This window comes from Notechis scutatus, chromosome 5 (genome assembly GCF_049901735.1).
Source record: "Notechis scutatus isolate UNSWTSFEM ecotype Mainland chromosome 5, rNotScu1.2, whole genome shotgun sequence".
In the NCBI taxonomy this organism is placed as follows: Eukaryota; Metazoa; Chordata; class Lepidosauria; order Squamata; family Elapidae; genus Notechis; species Notechis scutatus.
In genome coordinates, this window is record NC_142013.1 from 112,956,213 (window position 1) to 112,978,325 (window position 22,113).

A 22,113-nucleotide genomic window follows, 5' to 3' on the forward strand; every position below is an offset into this window, starting at 1 on the left:
AATTCCTGCAACCGTTCTTCATACGTTTTAGCCTCTTCGCTGCGCTCTTTCTAGAGTCTCGGCATCTTTTTTTTACATCATGGCAACCAAAACTTCCAAGCTAGAGAGTTGTGTGTTGTGTAAACCTAGGAAAGGGGGAGCGGCAAAGAAATCCAACCCCGTTTTAGCAAGTTTGGAGCCTAGACATGGGACCAATCTTTGCCTCAACGTGGTGGGTACCCCATCCCATCCAGCCAAGCCCAGAGCTGCCATTGCATTGCCCACCCACCCGCCCAAAATAAAAACGGGTTCAAGGCATTGCAAAGAAAAGGGCTTCCCAAGAAACCCAACCCACAGGAAGCCTTCTGAATCCCCCACCAGTCGTGTGAACCCAGCAAAGGCATAGAAGCATAGAACCACTGGGTTGGAAGGGAGCCTGCAGGTCATCTAGTCCAACCCCCCTACCTGTTCTGACCCAAACCTGGTTCCCAGAGAGTAAACACAAGACAAAGGTACCAGCCCAACCTTTTAACGTTTCATTTACGAATCCTCTTTCTTCACAGGTAAAAGGCTGCTTCCAACTAATTAGCTCCGATAAGGAAGAGCCTGGCCAAGTTTTTGCAAGGCTGCCAAGAACACCAGATAAAGTTACTAAGCAATAAATCAAAGAGTCTCCAAACACCAACTCAGATCTTCTTATTTTTCAAACTTTATTAATCTTTTATAATTTAAAAAAGACAAACAACAAAATAAATTTTATAAGATCAACAGTTTGTGACATGCATCTTATACTAGTATTTTGTGCATTGTTTACAAATATAGAGAGTTTGCGGATATATAAATCATTAACTTATCTAGTGCTTTATCCCAATTTATTTACAACCCATTTATCTATCCACCAATCTGTCTTTGCTCAATCCAGTCATACCATTTTCCCCACACCTTGTCATGGTCAGATTCCTCTTTCTCTTGTAAACTTGGCACAGCGCATTATTTTTTGAATGGTCAATCCCTCTGGTGGTATACATGTGTGTCTAACTCAGATAGTCTAACGTCCACCAGGCTCAAGTATCAAACTTCTTTGCCTTCTGCAAAGAGCTGCAGTTTCTCAGCTGGCTTTTATCCCTTAAGGGGGCATTACCTTCCAGCCTTACTCCTGAGTCGCCCATGCTGCTGCAGCTGCTCTTTCCTTCAAGCAGCCCTGTGCGCACTGGGCACAGGCTCCTCGGTGGCCTCTTCATTGCTGCTGCCAGCTTCCACCATCTCCAAAGGCAGCACTCCACTCCCTGATGGTCCTGGCCCCATCCCTGCATCCCACGCAGGCCCCTCACCTGAGTCCTCGCTTTCCGAGACCTCAGCCGTCCTCACCTGCTGCCAGCAAATCACAACACTGCTCAAGTCAGGAGTCCTTAAAGCATCCCAAGGAAACGTCTTTGGGGATTCTCAGCCATCCAGGTCAAGGTTACCTCAAAGGTGCTTTTTTTTTTTCTCCAAGAGGCCACTGGACTTTCTTGTTGTTGTTTTTTCATTGAAGACATTTCGCTTCTCCTCCGAGAAGCTTCTTCAGCTCTTCCATGCCCCACCATCCAGCCAGAACCGAAGAAGCTTCTCGAAGGAGAAGCGAAACGTCTTCAAGGAAGAAAAAAAACCAAGAAAGTCCAGTGGCCTTTTGGGCGGGGGGGAAATGCACCCTTGGGAGGGCAAGAAAATGGTTGTTCAGTCTTTCCTTTGGGGGAAAAAGAAATTGATGGGAGGGTGAAGAAGGATGCTTCTTTCTGGGTGTGTGTAGAACAGCTTGCCTTCAGAAGTTGTGAGTTGTGATCCATCACTGGAGGTTTTTGAGAAGAGACTGGGCAGCCACTGGTCTGAAATGGTCTAAGGGGGTTGGACTACAAGACCTCCAAGCTCTATTCAGATTGAGGGGGTCCTTGGTGTTCTCTGAGCTTGCTCGGTTTTTTTGGCAGACGTTTCATGACCCAACTAGGTAACCTCATCAGTGCTGGTGATGTCCTCCTTATCCTCCCTCTTCCTCCTCTTCTCCGCAAACCTCACTCCCTTCTAGCACTGATGAGGTTACCTGGTTGGGTCATGAAACGTGTGCAAGAAAAGGAAGCTCAGAGAGCATCAAGGACCCCACAGTTGTCTTCTTCTTCTTCCTCCTCCTCCTCCTCCATGCAAACCCCACTCCCTTCTAGCACTGATGAGGTTACCTAGATAGGTCATGAAACATGTGCTAGAAAACAAGCAAGCTCAGAGAGCACCAAGGACCCTACAGTTGTCCTCTTCTTCTTCCTCTTCCTCTTCTTCCTTCTTCTCCTCCTCTTCCTCCTCCTCCTCCTTCTTCCTCTTCTTCTTCCTTCTTCTTCTCCTCCTCCTCCTTCTCCTCCTTCCTCCTCCTCCTCCTCCTCCTCCTCCTCCTCCTCCTCCTCCTTCTTCTCCTTCTCCTCCTCCTCCTCCTCCACGAGAAGCTAAACATTCTCAGTCCTCCAGGTCATGGTTGTCCCAAAGCTGCTTTTTCAAGAGGCAACTGGACTTTCTTGGTTTTTTTTCCCTTGAAGACGGTTTCGCTTGTCCTCCGAGAAGCTTCTTCAGTTCTGATCGTCCCCACAGTCACGTGATCAAAATACAGACACTTGGCAACTGGCATGTACTTATTGACGGTTGCAAAATCCCCGGCTCACATGATCTCCTTTTTGTGACCTTTAGTTTAGTTTACTTTATCGTCCTTGCACCTCGTACAAGGAAATCAAACACCATCTTCCATGCACATCATGGCCATGAAAATAAACACAAACACGCATCCTTCACCTTCCACACATTGAACCGGAAACCCCCGACACCACACCAACACTGCACTATACAGCAGAATTCAACAGAGCTCCTGCCCTGGGATAGAAGCAGTTTTTCAGCCTATTTGTCCTCGTTTTTATTATTGTCCTGTACCATCTGCCAGGTTCTACTTTTTCTTCCTCCTCCTCCTCCCGTTCTTCCCGTCCTCTCCACCCAACCCCCCCAATTTCTTCTGGCCCTGAGGATGCACCAAGGACCTCTCTCACGCCAACCCCGAGCTCCAAAAATCTCCTCCTTTATCCCTTCCGATGGACGGATTCCTCTTAAACCAGGCTGTGCCCACTTGCTCCCCCGAAGCTCCTCGCCCCAGATCCTAGCCAGGCGATTGTATATATGTTTGTTTGTTTGTGTGTGTGTGTGTGTGTGTGTCTGCGGGTGTCTGTGTGTTGCAAAAACTCATAAGGGGAAAAAAACCAAAATCAGCTCCCGGAAGCGCAAGTTTTACGCGCGGGGGCCCGGGGGCGGTGGTGGGTTTTGCTAGTGTCTCCTGGCTTTTGCAAGGCGGCGCTCGCGGGCGAAGGCGCTTTAGCTCGCTCGCTCGCTCGCGCGGGAGGGAAATCCGGGAGCGAGCGCGCGCGCGTGGGGGGGGGGGGTGGAAGCCCGTGCACGCGGGGGCGTCCCGTGCACGAGCCCCGAAGCCCGAAGCCCCGAGCCGGGCTGGCCGAGCCCCGGGCCGGAGTGGGGGCCGGGGGCGGCGGCGGGGGCTTCAAAAAGAAAAAGAAAAGGGGGCCACCATGCCTTCCGCGCCGCTGCCGCCTAAGGAAAGCAACCTTTTCAAGCGGATCTTGGTGAGCTACAAGCCGGGACTCCCCCACCCCCCACGTACCCCCACCCCAGAGACCTGGGAGGGTGGGTGTCTTTCCAAGCCCCCGACCTCCCCAAGGTCTCCCTGCCTTGCAAAGAGCCCCCACCCCACCCCAAAGCTCCCGGAAGGGGCCGCGCCTCCTTCGCAGCCATGCATGAGCCCCACACACACCCCGGGAAAAGGGGGAAGGGGGAGGGGCGGCCCTTTGTCCTTGCAAAAAAGCAGACGCCCCCTCCCTCTGCCCGCAACCGCCCCCCTCTCTCCCTCCCTCCCCTCCGGGGCCCTGGGGCTCCAACCAGGCGCCCCCTCCTCCTCCCCTTCCCTGCCAGCCTCTCCTGCGCCCGCTTGGCCAGGCAGGGGGCTAAGGGGAGGGGGTGTCTGTCTCTGGGACCCTCTTTTGAGGGGGAAGGCCCTTCGCCCTCTCCCCCCCAACCAAGAGACTGGCGGGCTTTGAGGTCTGGGCTGCCTGCCTTGCCGGGCTCGGAAGGGGCCGGGGGAAGGATAGGATCGAGAGATAGGATTTGGGGGGAGAGGCTGCAGTCTTGGTCCATCCATTAGCAGGCCTTTCTTTCTTTCTTTCTTTCTTTTTTCTTTCTTTCTTTCTTTCTTTCTTTCTTTCTTTCTTTCTTTCTTTCTTTCTTTCTTTCTTTCTTTCTCTCCTTTCTACTCTCTCTCTCCTTCCTTCTCTTTTCTCTCTCTCCCCCTTTCTCTTTTCCTTCGTCCCTCTTTCTCTCTACACCTCCCGCTCTCTCCCTCCATTCCTCTCCTTCGCTCCTTCTCTCTTTACTTCTCTCTCTCTTCCTTTCTTACTCCTTCCTCTCTTTCTCTCTACACCTCCCGCTCTCTCCCTCCATTCCTCTCCTTCCCTCCTTCTCTCTTTGCTTCTCTCTCTCTTCCTTTCTTTCTTACTCCTTCCCTCTCTTTCTCTCTACACCTCCCGCTCTCCCTCCATTCCTCTCCTTCCCTCCTTCTCTCTTTGCTTCTCTCTCTTTCCTTTCTTCATACTCCTTCTCTCTCTTCTCTCACCCCCGCTTCTCCCTCCATTCCTCTCCCTCCCTCCTTCTCTCTTTGCTTCTCTCTTCCTTTCTTTCTTACTCCTCTCTTCTCTCTCTTCACCTCTCCCTCCATTCCTCTCCCTCCCTCCTTCACTCTCTGCTTCTCTCTTCCTTCCTTTCTTACTCCTTCCCTCCTCTCTTTCTCTCTCTTCTTCCTTCTGTCTCTTCTTCCTTCTGTCTCTCCTTCCTTCTCTCTCTCTCTTTCTCTTTCTCCTTCCCTCCTCTCTTTTCCCTTCCTCCCTCTTTCTCTCTCCCCCTTTCTCCCTCCCTCCCTCCTTCTGTTTTTCCTTCCCCTCTCTCCTTCCTTCCTTCTCTTCCTTTTTCCTTCTTTCTTTCGTTCTCCCTCCTAACCCCCTCTCTCTTTTCTTTCCCTCCTTTCTCTTTTTCTTTCCTCCCTCTTTCTTTCTACACCTCCCCTCTCTCCCTCCCTCCTTTTCTCTCTGCTTCCCACCCTTCCATTCTCTTTCCACATCTCTCATAACCAGTTTCTCTCTTTCCCTTCTCCCTCTTTCTCTCCCTCCCTCCCTCCTTCCTTCTGTCTCTCCTTCCCCTCTCTCCCTCCTTTCTTCCTCACTTCCTTTCTCCTTTCCTCTTTCTCTGTCTCTCCTAACCCCTCTCTCTCACCTTCCCTCCTTTCTCTCTTTCCCTTCTCTCTCTTTCTCTCTCCCCCTCTCTTTCTCTTTCTGTTCCCTCCCTCCCTCTTTTTTCTCTCCCTCCCTCCCTCCATCCTCCCTCCCTCTTTCTCTCCATCTTTGATCTTCTCCCTGCTGCATTAGAAAGGGAATCCGAGGCAGGTTAAAATATTGGTCTGACTTTGCTGACCTGCTTTTAAGTAGCCTTCCTCCTGCTGGGTGGGAGTTAAAAAGGGCTTAAATTAAACCCATCACTGGAGGCTTTTAAGAAGAGACTGGACAGCCACTTGTCTGAGATTGCATGGGTTCTCTTGCTTGAGCAGGGGCTGGACTAGAAGACCTCCAAGGTCCCTTCCTGCTCTATTCTATTCTAAATGTGATGCTGTTGTGGATAAACACACTTTCGAGTCCTGCTTTCCTTCCATTCTTTCCTCCTCCATATCTGGTCACCGACCTCTGTTCTCCTCAGGCCCCCAAACAAAACCCCAATGTGGGTTTGCAGGTAGTCCTTGACTTATGACCATTCGTTTACTGAGTGTTCAGCGTTACAACAGCACTGAGAAAAAGGGACTTAGGACCAATGAAGGAGAATATTCGTAGGCCAGGGTTGTAATGAGGGAGTCCTTGGGACTCTCTGAGCTTGGTTGTTTTCTTGCAGACGTTTCATGACCCAACTAGGTAATGTCATCAGTGCTAGAAGGGAGACGGTATTGTGAAGAGGAGGAGGAGGAAGAGGAGGCGAACTGTGGGTTCCTTAGTGCTCTCTGAGCTTGGTTATTTTCTTGCAGACGTTTCATGACCCAACTAGGTTACATCATCAATGCTAGGAGGGAGAAGGTATTATGGAGAGGAAGAAGGGGAGGAGGAGGACTGTGGGGTCCTTTGGTGCTCTCTGAGCTTGCTTGATTTCTTCCAGACATTTCATGACCTAACTAGGTAACATCATCAGTGCTAGTAGTGATGATAGGCTATTAGCACTGATGATGTTACCCAGTTGGGTCATGAAACGCCTGCAAGAAAATAACCAAGCTCAGAGAGCACTGAGGAACCCACAGTTCTCTTCCTCTTCCTCCTTTTCCTCCTCCTCTTCCTCCTCTCCACAAATACCATTCCTTTCTAGCACTGATGATGTTACCTAGTTGGGTCAGGAAACATCTGCAAGAAAACAACCAGCTCAGAGAGCATCAAGGAATCCCTCATTACTTATGACTATTTTTCACACGCCCATTGGTCAAGTAATCAAAATTAGGAAGCTTGGCAACTGGCATGTACTTATGATGGTTGCATTGTCCCAGGTGTGTGTGTCCCCTTTCGACAATCAACGGGGGAAGCCAGATTCACTTGACAACTAAGTTAGTAACTCATCAATGGCAGCGATCCACTTACCGACTTGAGGCCAAAAATATCATAAAACGGGGCAAAACTGGAACAAATGAAATGTTGGGCTCCGTTGTGGGTTGTAAGTTCCAGCAACACCTCTAGTGGGTTGCCTACTTTTGAAGGATTTTGCAGAAATACTTTGCAATGCTAGATTTTGCTCTTCACGGTCAATTGTTGGTCAGCTGTCTGCCCCAAAATGAGGAAATTGCTTAGAGACGGTCACATGAGCAAGAGTCTGTAGGTCGCATCAGCGTGGTTTTTGAACAGTCTTTATGGCCTTTAGGAACGAAGGAGACCCCACTACCACGATGAGTCTTCTCCAGAGTTTATGCCTTTCTCCAGAAAAACCTGGTTTTGGTTCCCAGGATTTGCGCCTTTTAATTGCAAATAATTGAAGTTCTCCAACTTGGAAGTGAGCTTTATGGGTTTAGAGCAAGATTTCTCAATCTTTTTTAAAAAATATATTTTATTTATACCTTTTTCTTTAACATACATTGGTGCTTAGTAAACAGTGTATTATCTGGATCAATTTACTTATACTGTACATAGTAATAATCTATATATATCTATCTCTATATCTCTATAATTCTAGCTAGCTATCTAAAAGTGAAATACTATTCACGCATCATCACAAAATCTCTAGAACCGTAAAGCCTCCAAACTTGAAATCTGGCACGTATGTTCCTCCTGGCGTCGGTGCTCACTAAGAAAGAATTTTTCAAAATGACCATCAGAGCATTAGTATTTCCTATATTATTATTATTATCAACACGCTCTGATGCTAAGGAGTTCTACTCCCCCTCCCCACCTGAAAAGAAATATGTTCCAAATGCAAAACACGCAGAGGAGAGGAGTTTCAGTTTCAGTTTCACAGCCCCAAGCAGCTTTAGTACAGAACAGTTGAGCTAAGCCACACCCAGGCTCCTTGCTGTCTCCTTGACGCTAGCCAGATGAATATCAATGGATGTTGGTAGGCAGAGGCAGATTTTTTTTTTTCTTATTTTCCTCCCGAAAAACTAAGCCCCACCACATAGTTTCGTAGTGAAGCATGGGTATCCAGCTAGTAATAGTAATATTATTTATTTATACATATTAATAATCTTTCAACTTCTAACTTCTACCTCTATTATCTAACCATTGATAGAACAAATGCCATGTTAAAAAATATTCTGTTATCTTCTTTGTCTTTTTAGTGTTATCCTATCCAGATTAAGTTTTCTCAAGCTTAAGCAACTTGAAGAAGCGTGGACTTCAATTCCCAGAATGCCCCCAGGCCATGTTGGCTGGGGAATTCTGGGAGTTGAAGTCCGAGCTTCTTCAAGTTGGCCAGATGGAGAAACACCTGTTTAGAGGGACTTACGCCTTCACAGGTAATTCCCGACTTACATCTGTTTGTTGAACAATGTTTCAGAGTTACAGCAGCTTTGGAAAAAATGACTTACGACCTATATTCCCACTTAACGACTGTCACATCACACGTGCCGTCACGCGGTCGCTGTTCAGGTGCTGGGCATCCACCTCGAGTTACAACGAGTTGTAGCATCCTGTGGTCACATGATTATTGATTTTTCCCCCTCAACGAAAGGAATGATTTGTTTACCTGCCACTGTAAAAATTGTGGTCAAATCGGGTTTAGCTTGACTTACAGCACAACTTCGTCGTAAGATGGGGACCGTTTGTTGGAGTTTTTGAACTCTCTGTATCGATGTGTAGACTGAAGGCAGCATGAATATAGCTGTTGTGGCCTTCTTGCTTAGCCAACAAATTGCAGAGGCATAAGTGCACCTGCGGTCTTTTTGCAAATATTCACATAATTATTCATGCGAAACAGGTTGAAATCTTTTAAACTAGGAGCTGCTACTGTGGAGACCTGAGTTCTGGTTAATAATTATTATATCCTAAACTGTTTTCTGCTTTAAACGTGTTCTGAGTTATGATTACCGACACTTGTTCTCACAATTCCTGTTCTTTATTTGGAAGCTATTTACTGAATACCCTGATTTGACTCTTGGTTGATAGCCATGAAGGATGAATACCCGTTCATCATGTTAGTAACACATTAAAAAGTACCTTTCTATAAATGAAAACTGGCTTGTGAAAAATCAGAGCGATGTAAAAGAATACACCCTTGAAAATTGCAGGATAACTTAATCATCTTTGGGGACATTTTCAGTAACACCTGTACAATGTTGATCCAGAAATTTTAAAATGATAGATTGCTGCATTAGGTACAATAGTTGCAAAATTCACATATTGTAATAAATGGAAAACAAATAGCATTATGTTTTAATAGCATTTGTTTTCTTCAATAGTGACTTCTCATTCTTAAAGGTAGAAATTGACTGGAATATATGTGTGTGTGTGTGTGTGTGTGTGTGATATTCAGCTTTGTTCGGACAAACACAATACAGAAGCCTGATGATGGCAGATAAGATTCTGCCGAAACATTGCTACAACTTTAAAAGCACAACTATAATGACGTGGGAAAATACCCGAACAAAGCTGAATACCATACATGCATGCATGCATACATACATACATACATACATACATATATATATATATATATATATACACACACACACACACACACACACACACATATACGCATATGTAATGATAACCCATTATATACATAATATTATATACATTAATTACATTATATACATAATTTTGTATTTATTTCGTCATGTTTATGTAGTGCATATTGGAGGTGGTGACCCTTTGAGAGCCACATACAGTGAAATTTCATTTTAATGTGTGCAATTAGTGTACATTCAAAGTGACAATAAAGTTTATATTTTCTATTATTTTTTTATGCTATTTTCTATTCTATTTCCTATTCTATATTCTATTCTATTTTTCTATTCTATATTCTAATGTAATATATTCTAATTTTCTATTCTATATTGTTTATTAAGCACATTATGGAAATCTAAACAATGAACTTCTATCCAAGCTTTATGGCTTACTGTGATGCATGAATGTAACCATTAGGGCTTATTTAACAAACCATGATGAGATATACACTTTTGATCTAAATTAGAAACATATATTCATCCACATTGGGTATGCTAGCTAGGTTCATTAATTCACTAAGCCAAATTATAGTTTGATCATTTTTGATGATTTATTAGTGATTTATTGGAGGGGGGAATCACACAATGTGTGGACCTGCCATTAAATAAATAGATGTCACATGAAATTATATTTCCTAATATGATGTCATTTATTTTGCAAGTCATAAATAATCCATTATATTGACAGCAGAGATAGGATATAAATTTGGTTTTTTAACCTGTTATTTTTTAAAAATATAATTATATATACTACGTAAACCGAGATGATGTAAAAATGTATATTTCTTTACTTTGTTATTTGCCTTGAAAATCATAAACGTGTCATTTGATCTTCTGTTTTAGATCATATCAGCGTGAAGTACAGGAATTGACATCTAAATGGCTTAATGCTAGCAGTCTTGGCAGTAAAAAAATAGCTAATAAGAATTAAATGGAGAAAATATTGTTCTGAATGTTCTCACTGCTTGGAATGCAGCCACGTTTCTCTCGTATCATTGTCATAAAATTGTTCAATAATTGCGATTTTTCTAAAATGGCTATGAAAGCAACTGCAACCAACGTAGACTTTCTTCGTGTGTATTGCATTTTGGCGCCCTCCCGCACCCCCCTGCGTCCTGTTTTAGCTTTCAGGTTGGTGCAGGAGGCCTTCCAGGACCAAAATGGGGTTGTGGGCGCATGCGCAGGGGGGTGGGGAGTCACACACGCATGTGCGGGTGGGTGGGGCGTGCACAGGTGGTGTCGCGCATGCCTTGCATTCAGCACGCAATGACAAAAATTTTAGGCATCGCTAGACTCTAGTGGTTAAGGCAGTATTAGGCTAGAAGCCAGGAGATTGTAAATTCTAATCCCATCTAAGCCGTAAAAATCTGGCTGGGTCCAATCACCAGGAGACTGTGCGTTCTAGTCCCGCTTTAGGCATGAAATCTGGCTGGGTGACTTTGGGCCAATCACCAGGAGACTGTGAGTTCTAGTCCTGCCTTCAGACATGAAATCTGGTTGCATAGCTTTGGGCCAATCACCAGGAGACTGTGAATTCGAGTCCTGTCTTAGGCATGAAATCTGGTTGCATAGCTTTAGGCCAATCACCCGAAGACTGTGAGTTCTAGTCCCGCCTTAGGCATTAAATCTGGTGGGTGACTTTGGGCCAATCACCAGGAGACTGTGAGTTCTAGTCCCACTTTAGGCATAAAATCTGGTTGCATAACTTTGGGCCAATCTCCGGGCGACTGAGTTCTAGTCCTGCTTTAGGCATGAAATCTGGCTGTGTGACTTTGGGCCAACCAACAGGCGACTGTGAGTTCTAATCCTGCCTTCAGCATGAAATCTGGATGGGCGATTTTCCCCATCGACTTGGCCTATCACAAGGTCGCAAAAGGGGGATCACACTTGGACCGTCATGCGTTATGAGTCAGTTGCCGAATGTCAGGAATGTCGATCACGTGACCATGGGGATGTCATAACAGTCATAAGGCCCCTTTTTTTCCAGTGCTGGTGTGACTTCAAATGGCCACTAAATGAACTGTTGTAAATCAGGGACTTCCTCTGTGTATCTTTTCTTCCTTTTCTTTGCCTACCAACGCTGGGTCTATTTAGCGGAAAATGCAAGTGATTCTCTCGTTCCTGCTATTTCTTGCTTGCAATGTCGCTTAGGAATGCCCCTCAGCAAGTCCCTCTTAACAATCTACTCTCTGCTAAAAATAAATCCCTAATTTTAGAACAGCTAAGAGATTCCTTTTTCTAGGAGACAGCAAAGTTTGCAGTACCGCTGGCTACTTTTGCTCCCATTGTCTTACCCACGGTTTTAAATGTTCGCGCACACAACATGACAGATTGAATCCATTCCACTAGCTATTAATTACAAGCATTTTACTGAGGGTGAGTTTAACTGGGGGTTTGTTTGTTTGTTTTTTGCGCAAACTTTAATGTTGCTTGTAGTCTAGATTGGTTTGCTTTCTTTACAATCGGTGTCAATGTAAAGGATCAGCCAGAATTCCTAGCATTTTTGTTTTCCAGTTATGCATTTCCAATTTTTTTTCAGATACGACTAGACATTTCTTGATTCAATCATTCCTTTCACTTACTCCAACCCTCCGACAAGAGGGGATGCTTCCGCTCACACAAATAAGAGTTCAACGCACAAACACACTTGCCCACTGCTTGCGAAGTCTGGTTCCAAAAGGGTCTCACCCAATACTAGGCCGCGACCTGGGGGTGGGCTTTGAAAAGTTTAGCAAAGGATTATCTGCCCAGTTGCTGGGTGGGTGTAGCCATGGTGGGTGTGTCCTATTTGGCTTCCTGCACCATGGTGGGCATTGTTGCCCCACCCCCACCCCCGTGCTCCTGAGGCTTCCCTCGAGCCTCTGGCAGGACGAAAATGGCTTTCCCCGGGCTCCAGAGGCTCTCTGAAATGTGGAAACGGCCCAATTTCCGGCCTTCCCGAACTTCCGGGAGGCTCATTTGTTGCCCTCCCCGGGCTCCGGAGGCTTCTCTCGGGCCTCTGGGAGAATGAAAACTGCCTCCCTGGGCTCCAGAGGCTCTATGGAAGCTGGAACGGGCCCATTTCCGGCCTTCCCGAACTTCCGGGAGGCCCATTTTTTGCCCTCCCGGGCTCCGGAGGCTTCTCTCGGGCCTCTGGGAGAATGAAAACTGCCTCCCTGGGCTCCAGAGGCTCTATGGAAGCTGGAAACGGGCCCATTTCCGGCCTTCCCGAACTTCCGGGAGGCCCATTTTTGCCCTCCCGGGCTCCGGAGGTTTCTCTAAGGCCTCTGGGAGGGTGAAAACGGCCTCCCCAGGCTCCGGAGGCTCTCTGGAAGCTGGAACGGGCCCATTTCCGGCCTTCCCGAACTTCCGGGAGGCCCATTTTTTGCCCTCCCGGGCTCCGGAGGCTTCTCTCAGGCCTCTGGGAGGGTGAAAACGGCCTCCCCAGGCTCCGGAGGCTCTCTGGAAGCTGGAAATGGGCCCATTTCCGGCCTTTCCGAACTTCCGGGAGGCCCGTTTTTCACCCTCCCTGAACCTCCACGCGCGCCCTGCACTTCCCTGCATCCAGAAGGGGCAGGGCAGGCGGGGCCAGCCAGGAGTGGGATTTGGGGGTTTCCAAACTGCAGAATCTTAGCTAGGGGTTCTCGCGAACCTCCAGTAGCCCACCCCTGCCTGTACTAGACTAATTAATTTTTTAAAAAGTTCAGGGCGGTTTACTATGGAGTTTCTTTTCTTTTTTTTTAATAAACTTTATTCGGTTTTCAAAAGTTTTTAAAAACATAAGGTAAAATTATATACATCATTGTATCAACGTCAAGTCATCGTTTCCTTTTCCTTATACATGTTTCTATACATACATTCTTTCTTGTTACATTGCATTACCATTGCATATTCTTTCCCTTATTCTTATTACAGATTTATATATTTTCATCATATATTTCTATTTTCTTCTCAGTGAATATATACATTTCTGTACTTAATTCCTTATTCTTTACCTAATCGTAACTTTAATTTCTTTTTATTCTTAAGCCACGCATACCAGGCATCCCAGACTATATAATATGTCAATTCCTCTTTATCTTTCAGTCTTAGTGTTAGCCTGTCCATCTCTGCACAGTCTAATGTTTTACTTATAAGTGCTCCTTCTGGTGGTACATTTCCCTGCTTCCAGCACTGTTCATAAGAGACCCTAGCAGCCGTTAATATATGTAACACAATATATATATATATATCTTTTTTTACTGTATTTCTATGGTGTTTCTTTCATTGGTATTTTAGGTCCAGCCATCTTACATACTTCTTAATTCCAGGATTCAGTGCTGACAAACATTTCCATTGTCGATTGATTGTATGCCATTAAATTGGTGTTGATTCTTAGATAAATTTTCTCCTGGAAGTTGGAGGTACCCATTGCCCCCGTTACCGCGTCCATTTCCCCAAGCTGAGAAATTGGAAAGGAACAGGTTTCAACACAGAAAGATGTTCCCTCTTCTCTTAAATGTGGAGAAGAGTTAACAGCTTATTCTCTTGCAATCCCTTTCTCTCCTGTCTCTTTGTTAAGGGAAGGGGAAAATACACTGACCAAGAACAAGATAACACATGTTGTAATGACGATCGTACGATTGAGGGATGCTGCAGCTGTTGCAAATGGACTGTAAAATTATTGTTGAAAACTAGAAGGGTTGCTGAATTAATGGTCAGTAAGTGAGGACTACCTGTAGTTTAGTCTTTACATTTAATTTTAATCCCATTTTTTAATGGCGCTCTTGACTTTTTTTCCCCAAACATCTTGCAGCTCCTTTGCATCTTTAGCTATCAGAACAATGTCATCTTCCTAATGCAGATTATTGACGTTTCTCCAGATTTAAAGCCATGCTCTTCTTTTACCATTCCAACAAGATATATTTAGCATGTAAGTTGAATAACTGAAGGGAGAATATACAGCCTCATCTCTTACTTTTGCCAGCCTAGAGCCAGTCTGTTTCTCCATAATCTATTTGTCCGGTGACTTCCTGCCCTGTGTGTAGATTTTGCATCACAATAATCTAGATATCCCATTTTTTAAAAGCATTCCACCAGTTGGGATGATCAACCCAGTCAAAGGTCTTTCTCTAATCAATAAAATACATACTGACTTATTTTTGTCAGTCTCTGGCCTTCTCAGTTATCCAGCAGGCATTAGTAATAAATCTCATATTCCTCGGCCTTCTCTAAAGCCAGCTTGAACATCTGGCATCTCTTTTCCATCCTGGCCTCTTAATCCTCAGCATCATTTTGCTTTTATTGCAGAATTAAAGATACTGAATTAATAGTTTGCATACTCTGTTAAATCTCCTTTTTTGGAATTTCAGTTGACCTAATATGTTAGCGGTTGTGCCATTCTCAGATTTCCAGAGATCACAATTGTTCTGTCCTCTCTACATGTTAGTCTGTGTACAGCTCGACATGCAGCTAAACCCACCAATAAAACAGACTCTGTGCGTAGATCTGGATGCTTTATTGAAAGAACAGGATATGGTGAAACTGGGGAAAATAGGGATACATACAATGAGAACCAATTACAAGATAGATAGTATTACATTACTGCTGAACCTAACAATAAATACAAAGCAATTTAAAGCATGTGCCGCCGATTAAACTGGATTCTTCTTTGTGCTTCAGCCGTCTCCAAATGCTAAAGGAAATGGAGCCTGGCTTCCCAGCATGCACTTGTTTTGAGAGTGCGGGCTGATGGGTAAATGGGTTGGCTCAGCTTCAAACAATATACTTGGTATTTTGTCTCTCCGGCCACTAGATGGAGATGGAGCGCAAAAACTTTATATAAAGATGGTATGTTGGGGCATATTTGTCCCTCCAACCACTAGATGGGGCTAGAGAGCAACAACAGTATATAAAGGTTATATGCCCCAGATGTGACTAATTTCTCACCTCAATCCTGTTGATGGCACATTAATCCTAATACAGTTAGATTTACGACCACAATCAAGCCCAGAATTTTATGTTGCAAAGCGAGAAATTTGTTAAGTGAGTTTTGCCCCATTCTAAAGCCATTTTTGCCACAGTTGTTAAAGTGAATCACTGCAGTTGTTAAGTTTGTAGCACGGTTGTTCAACGAATCTGGCTCCCACCCCTGGACATTGCTCGTCACAAGGTCGCAAAAGGGGATCATGTGACCCTGAGATGCTACAACCATCATAAATATGAACCACTTGTCAAGCATGTGTGTAAATCACGTGACCATGGTCATAAAATGTGAAAAGTGGTCATAAGTCAGTGCTGTTGTAACTTTGAATGTTCGCTAAACGAACTATTGTAAGCCAAGATCTATCTTGTATAGTTTGATTAGAATTTTGGTCGGTTCTCCTTCTGATACTTATTATATTTCAGTGAGTATTTCATTAGTTCCCGTAACTTTCCAACTTGGTAATGACTAGTGTGCTAACCTGTCTTTTTCTTCCACTACTAGGGGGTCTTAGACATAGAGTTTTTCTTCCAAAGTATCTCAGAAATGTACAATATTTTGGTATAGCCCTTCCATCCTTGTTTATTGCTTTTTAAAATGGTTACTGTCTGTAGGAAAAAAGCAATCAGAACTGAGGTTGGCGTTAAATGCGCTATTAGCTCAGAATCTTTACATTGCCACACATGTTCCAATTCAAATTCCTCCTGAATTTCCTTGAATTCTTATCTGGCGCCACTTTAAGTGTTGAATTTGAGTTGACCGGATTCTTGTGTATAGTCTTGAATCAATTTTCAGTGCTACAAACCTCAGCAGTGTCACTTATTATTTGCACCTGACATTAATCTGGTCAGTTCCGGTTCATATATTCATATATTGTATATGTGTGCAGTGTGTGTTGCTGATTCCTAATTCCTTGTCATTCTGTTTTTCCCTCCCCTTAGAAATGTTACGAACAAAAACAGTACAAAAATGGTCTCAAATTCTGTAAGATGATCCTCTCTAATCCAAAATTTGCTGAACATGGAGGTACGTTTGAAATTTTGTTTACTTTGTTTCCTTAAAGCCATGTAGTGATTGATGACTTGTTTACTAAGAACTGTTCAAAGGCAGTTGCCTCACCAAGAAGTTTACGAATGTGAACCCACTGTTGTTGTAATGACACAAAGCTTGTGTTAATTACGTTGGTGCAGTGAGAGTTGTTGGTTAAGATGCTATACATCTAGTGACCAAATAGAAGTGCTTATATTTGTAAGAAACCGTCTAGAATCCTAAATCAGAACTTCAAAATACAACTGAAAAACACCATCAACAGACCTTTCCATTCTCAAACCTAAAGCAACTAATTTTCTGAAGGAAACTTAAAACTTTCAATCATGGCCTAATCTATACATGTGACAGAATGAGATGACAGGGCAATTTTAATCCTTCTTAACCTGCATAATATCTCATATTTTTTAATGGACTAATCCCTCTATTTTTTTTTTTTTTGAAAAAGGTAGAAAATTTCCAAAATGGAGAGGAAAAAATATATACGTTTGTAAACGAATGTCTCTGTGTATGCTTGTATTTTTTTTTAACCTGGATATGCCTTACCCTTAAAGTTCATTTAAAAAAAAATCTATTTGGGTTAATATTTTGTATAGTGTTCAAATATTATTCATCCTTGGCTCTTTGAAATAAGGTTCTCCAGTCTATCATCTCTTTCTGCTGTTACGTGTTTCTCAAAAAGAGTCCATGTCCTTGGATAAGTTTTGAAACTGAAGTAGGAGTAGCTAATCGTAACATAAAAAGAACTAAAGCCAGAAATTGTCCTTTTATGTGGAACAGTGGTGGCCGTTCTCTCACGTTCAGGAAAATATTCATACCATCCTTCAGAGATCTCCCAGCTTGTAATCCCCTTTTTAACTCCGACAATCCTAGCTTTTTATTATCCTGGTTTTTACAGCTTTTGTGTCATCCTCACTTCAAAATGCAGGTTTTTTTTAAATATATATTTTATTATTATTAATTAATTTACATCTGCACTATGTGTGAACAGAGTTGGTTCCGGGTATCATTCATATTTATCCAATTCAAAATAACAGTATTAATAATTTCTATCACATTTATCCATTTTAAATAATCCTCATTATATTATTCAAACATACATAGGCAAAAAATGTCTAACTCCTCATCTTTATCTCTACCTTCTTGTTCAATCTAAACATTTTGCTATTGTCCCTGAACAAATTTGACTAGGTATCATTCATATTAATCCAATTCACGCTAACATTGTGAATATTCTCTATCACATTTATCAAATTTATATAATCCTTATTTGAATATTTAAACATACATCAACAAAAAATGCCTAACACCTCATCTTTATCTCTATCTTCATCTCTATCTTTCTTGTTCAATCTAAACATTTCTCTATTATATATGAACAAATTTAACTAAAATGCCATTTGTTAAGGCAAGTTGGAAGACCATTTGGGTCTACAGATTGAAATATTTCAGTGAGAGAGGATGGAAATTCAGCCTTGGTTTTTTTAAATAAAATATATATATATGGTGGCAACGTTGGGAAAAATCCAGCCTTTTTACCTCTGCACTTCCTTAAAGCAGATTTAAAATGGGTTCACTATTCAAAAAGTTCACTGTTGTTTTTTTTCAGAGACATTGGCCATGAAAGGGCTGACGTTGAATTGTTTAGGGAAAAAAGAAGACGCGTACGAATTCGTCCGGAAAGGGCTACGGAATGATGTCAAAAGTCATGTGTGTATCCTTTGAAATTGTACCTCTTGTTTTTGTTTTTTGCTGAGGAGGTCTGTTCTCAAACTTCATTAGGAAATAGGCCAGTGTGATGACCCACGGTGGGATACAAAAGCAACACAGTCACAAAAACAGGTGAAGTCCCTTTCATACGTTCAACTTGGCTTCAAAGCTCCCAATATCCTTGACTGGAGACAAAAAACTCCCCCACAGTTGCTAAAAAGAGGAAATGATGTTCAAACTAACAATACCTATAAATTATAAATAGAAAAAAACAACACAAACCACACTGAAGCAATTAAGGGAACCAGGCAAGATAAAGGCTTAAAGACATCCACAGATATCAGAACACACACTGGGGAGGATGCCAAATTCAAATAAGAACGGACAGACTAGAGATATTTTCACGCTTTGTTTCCAGCACTGGCCTATGTGCAGTCTGTCCTTTTAAACAGTCCTCACAGCTGCAGCCCGTGAAGGAGATCAAGGCCCTTTCCTCCCCTGTAGACCATGTCATTCACGTTTCTCCTTTATCCTCTCCTCCTTACATGCCCTAGCATGGAGAGGGGATGAGCCTGGGTCTTCCTCTGACTGCCCGGCCAGCCTCTGTTCTTTCCCAGTTTCCTCCACAACCTCCGGAGCCACACTCCCACTCCCTGTCAGCTGTTCCTCCTCTCCCTCGGAGTAAGTCTCCAACAGGGGCATGACAGCCAGTGTCTTGTCTACACAAATAAATTAAAGTGATGGGGTGGTTTTGTTTTAAATTACTCTCCCTTATCAGATTGGGGAAGAAAAGGGACCATCCCTAGTTTCTTGGACTGTAAAGATTGGGGGTGGGGGGTGGCGAGATACAGGTATTCCTCGATGTACGACTACAATTGAGCCAACAAAATTCTATTGCTAAGTGAAACATGTATGAAGTGCGTTTTGCTCTATTTTATTACCTTTCTGTCAGAGCTCCGGTAATTACCACCATTTAAATCATGAGCCTCTAGCCAGATTTTCAAAGCTTAAAGAAGATTGATTAGGAGTAAACATGCTGGTGCTACCTGGGTGTAGGCGACTCTGAGACACATCATTCATTGTCATCCTTGACCCTGGTTTCCCCTCACCCCCTGGGTGTACCATAATTCATATTCTCCAATGGGACACACCCATAGCCATCAATCATGCTCTCCAGTTAGAGGCAGATATTTCTCTCTGGGCACGCTGAGATTATAGCTGATGAACAAAACTTCGCACTGGTGACAGGAAGGGCATCTGGCCAGTAAAACACTCTGCTAGCTCCATTCAGTTGCCCAGACTCCACCCCGCAAGGGATTATGGAGTTGTTAAATGAAGATTATGACCACGAGGATATGTGAAAAATGGTTCTAAGTCCCTTTTTTCAGTGCCATTGTAACTTTGAACCATCACTAAATGAACTGTTGTAAGTTGAGGACTACCTATAATAATGTCAAACTCCTGTTTATCCTTACACAGTTCAATTAGAGCTGCTACGGTGAAGTTAGGGCTGTGTTTTCTTTCGACGACCTCCAAAAGTAGACACCAACCCCGTGATCCCTGAGTTATACTAATTTGGCCTAAGTCAGTGGTGGCTAACCTTTTTCGGTTCCTTGCCAAAAATCGTGTGCATGCTTGCACGCTCGCGCTCGCATGCCAGCACCCAGAAGACAGTGCGCGCCCCCGCATGCCCGCTATGCATGCGTAATACCCGCCCGCCCACCTCCACCACCACCCCCATCTACACTGCCTCACAGCTGATTTTGGGCCGGTTTGAGGCCTTTTTCAGCCTCCCAGAGGCTTGAGGAAGGCTTTGCAGGCCGAAAACTAACCCCGTTTCATCACTTTTGGTATTTTCAGAAAAACAGGAAGTGACGAAACGGGCCTAGTTTTCAGCCTGCAGAAGCCTTCCTCAAGCCTTTGGGAGGCTGAAAAAGGCCTCAAACCTGCTGAAAATCAGCTGTGAGGCGCGCATGCGCAGTGAGGTAAGTTTGCCTGCAGCTCGCGTGCCGGCACAAATAGCTCTGCGTGCCACCTGTAGCACGCATCCCATAAGTTCGCCATCACGGGCCTAAGTCGTCTTCGGCAATCAGGGTCTGCCCGTTTTCCTTAACTCTTGTTAGGTTGGCATGTTTATGGGCTCTTGCAGCGCTCCGATAAAAAATACGACGAAGCGATTAAGTGCTACCGAAATGCTCTGAAGCTGGATAAAGACAATCTGCAGATCCTCAGAGACCTTTCCCTGCTGCAGATCCAGATGAGGGACCTCGAAGGATATAGAGTAAGTGCTTACATTTAATCAATCAGCCGTTGTCGCCTTTAAATCCATTTGTGCCGCAGGACTTAAACACATTTTCGAAATTCTACATGGATTTGTAGGGGAGAGAGAGAAAGACAGAGGGAGGGAGAGAGGGAGGGAGGCAAAGAGAGACTGACAGACAGAGAGAAAGACGGAGAGAGGGAGGGAGGGAGAGAAAGACAAAGAGACAGAAAGAGAGAGACAGACAGAGAAAGATGGAGGGAGGGTGAGAGAGACAGAAAGAGAGAGAGGGAGGGAGAGAGAGAGAGACAAAGGGAGAGAAGGAGGGGGAGAGAGACAGAAAGGGAAGGAGGGAGAGAGAGAGGGGAGGGAGAGAAAGGGAGAGAGAGGCAGACAGAAAGACGGGAAGGAGAGAGAAAGAGACAGAGAGGGAGGAAGAGACAGACAGAGAAAGACAGGGAGGGAGGGAGAGAGAAAGACGGGGAGAGAAAGGGAGAGACAGAAAGGGAGGGAATAAGGGGAGACAGACAGACAGAGAGAAAGGGAGGGAGAGACAGACAGAGAAAGACGAGAGGAAGAGAGAGAAAGACAGGGAGAGGAAAGGAGGGAGGGAGAGACAGACAGAGAAAGACAGAGGGAGAGAGAAAGACAGGGAGAAAGAGACAGAGAGAAAGGGTGGGAAGGGGTGGAGAGAGGCATTTGAATTACATTGATGAAATGCAAAATTACATATTTAATTTTCATAGTATCTTAAGTCTTGTATCTATGGGCCACTTGTACATACACAAATTTAGCAAGCAAATAATAACGCAAAAGGATCTTCTGAGTAGAACATTTGCATGTTCCAGCTTTCCTGTTTGTCCATTGTGTTCTTTAAGGCCAGAGGGACCGTTTTAATAATAAATTGCCCATTTATTTTCCTTAGTTTGGTTAGGATCAGGTGTTACTGGTTAAGATGGTGTAGTAGGGACTCCTGCTTGGGGGGGGGGGGGAGTTGGACTAGAATCCCTTCCGACTCTGTTACTCTGTTAACGGCTTGAGCGGGGTAGATATGAATACGACTTGACACTGTGCTGAATTCAAATTCCTCCCACCCCTTAGAGGGAAGACGGTGATTTGGGAGATTCTTAGCAAAAACTAGCCAAAGCAGGGGGTTGGACTAGAAGACCTCCAAGGTCCCTGCCAACTTATTCTATTCTATTCTATTCTATTCTTCATCCAATATCTATTCTATTTTCTATTCTATTCTATTTCTATTCCTATTTCTATTCTATTCCTTATTCTATTCTGTTCTGTTTCTTATTCTATTCTATTCTATTCTATTCTATTCTATTCAATTCAATTCAATTCTATTTCTATTCTATTCTGTTCTATTTCTATTCTATTCTGTTCTATTTTTATTCTATTCTATTCTATTCTTCATCCAATATCTATTCTATTTTCTATTCTATTCTATTTCTATTCCTATTTCTATTCTATTCCTTATTCTATTCTGTTCTGTTTCTTTATTCTATTCTATTCTATTCTATTCTATTCTATTCTATTCTATTCTATTCTATTCTATTCTATTCTATTCTATTCTATTCTATTCTAATCAATTCAATTCTATTTCTATTCTATTCTGTTCTATTTCTATTCTATTCTGTTCTATTTCTATTCTATTCTATTCTATTCTGTTCTAATCAATTCTATTATGTTCTGTTCTGTTCTATTCTGTTCCCTATTCTATTCTATTCTATTCTATTCTAATAAATTTAGCTAATTTTCTCTGTTACTGGTAATGCTAGTCCCCTTGTTAATTGTCTAGTTTGACAATGAGTAACCTGGTTTTCTCCTTGCTCCGTTTCCTTAAAACCCTTCTTTTCTTTTAACATT

General features: G+C 43.5%; 1 protein-coding gene across 1 annotated transcript in view; it reads left to right on the forward strand.

The window, feature by feature from the left end:
• The first annotated feature begins 3,436 nt into the window (after nucleotides 1-3,436).
• The window catches only part of NAA16 (N-alpha-acetyltransferase 16, NatA auxiliary subunit), a 49,962-nt gene continuing 31,285 nt past the window's right edge, over nucleotides 3,437-22,113 (forward strand). Inside the window, exons 1-4 of the mRNA XM_087967584.1 lie at nucleotides 3,437-3,617; nucleotides 16,163-16,247; nucleotides 17,878-17,982; nucleotides 20,102-20,259. Of these exons, the coding sequence (XP_087823710.1) occupies nucleotides 3,564-3,617; nucleotides 16,163-16,247; nucleotides 17,878-17,982; nucleotides 20,102-20,259 (402 nt within the window). The 5' untranslated portion in view covers nucleotides 3,437-3,563. The remainder of the gene's footprint in view (nucleotides 3,618-16,162; nucleotides 16,248-17,877; nucleotides 17,983-20,101; nucleotides 20,260-22,113) is intronic.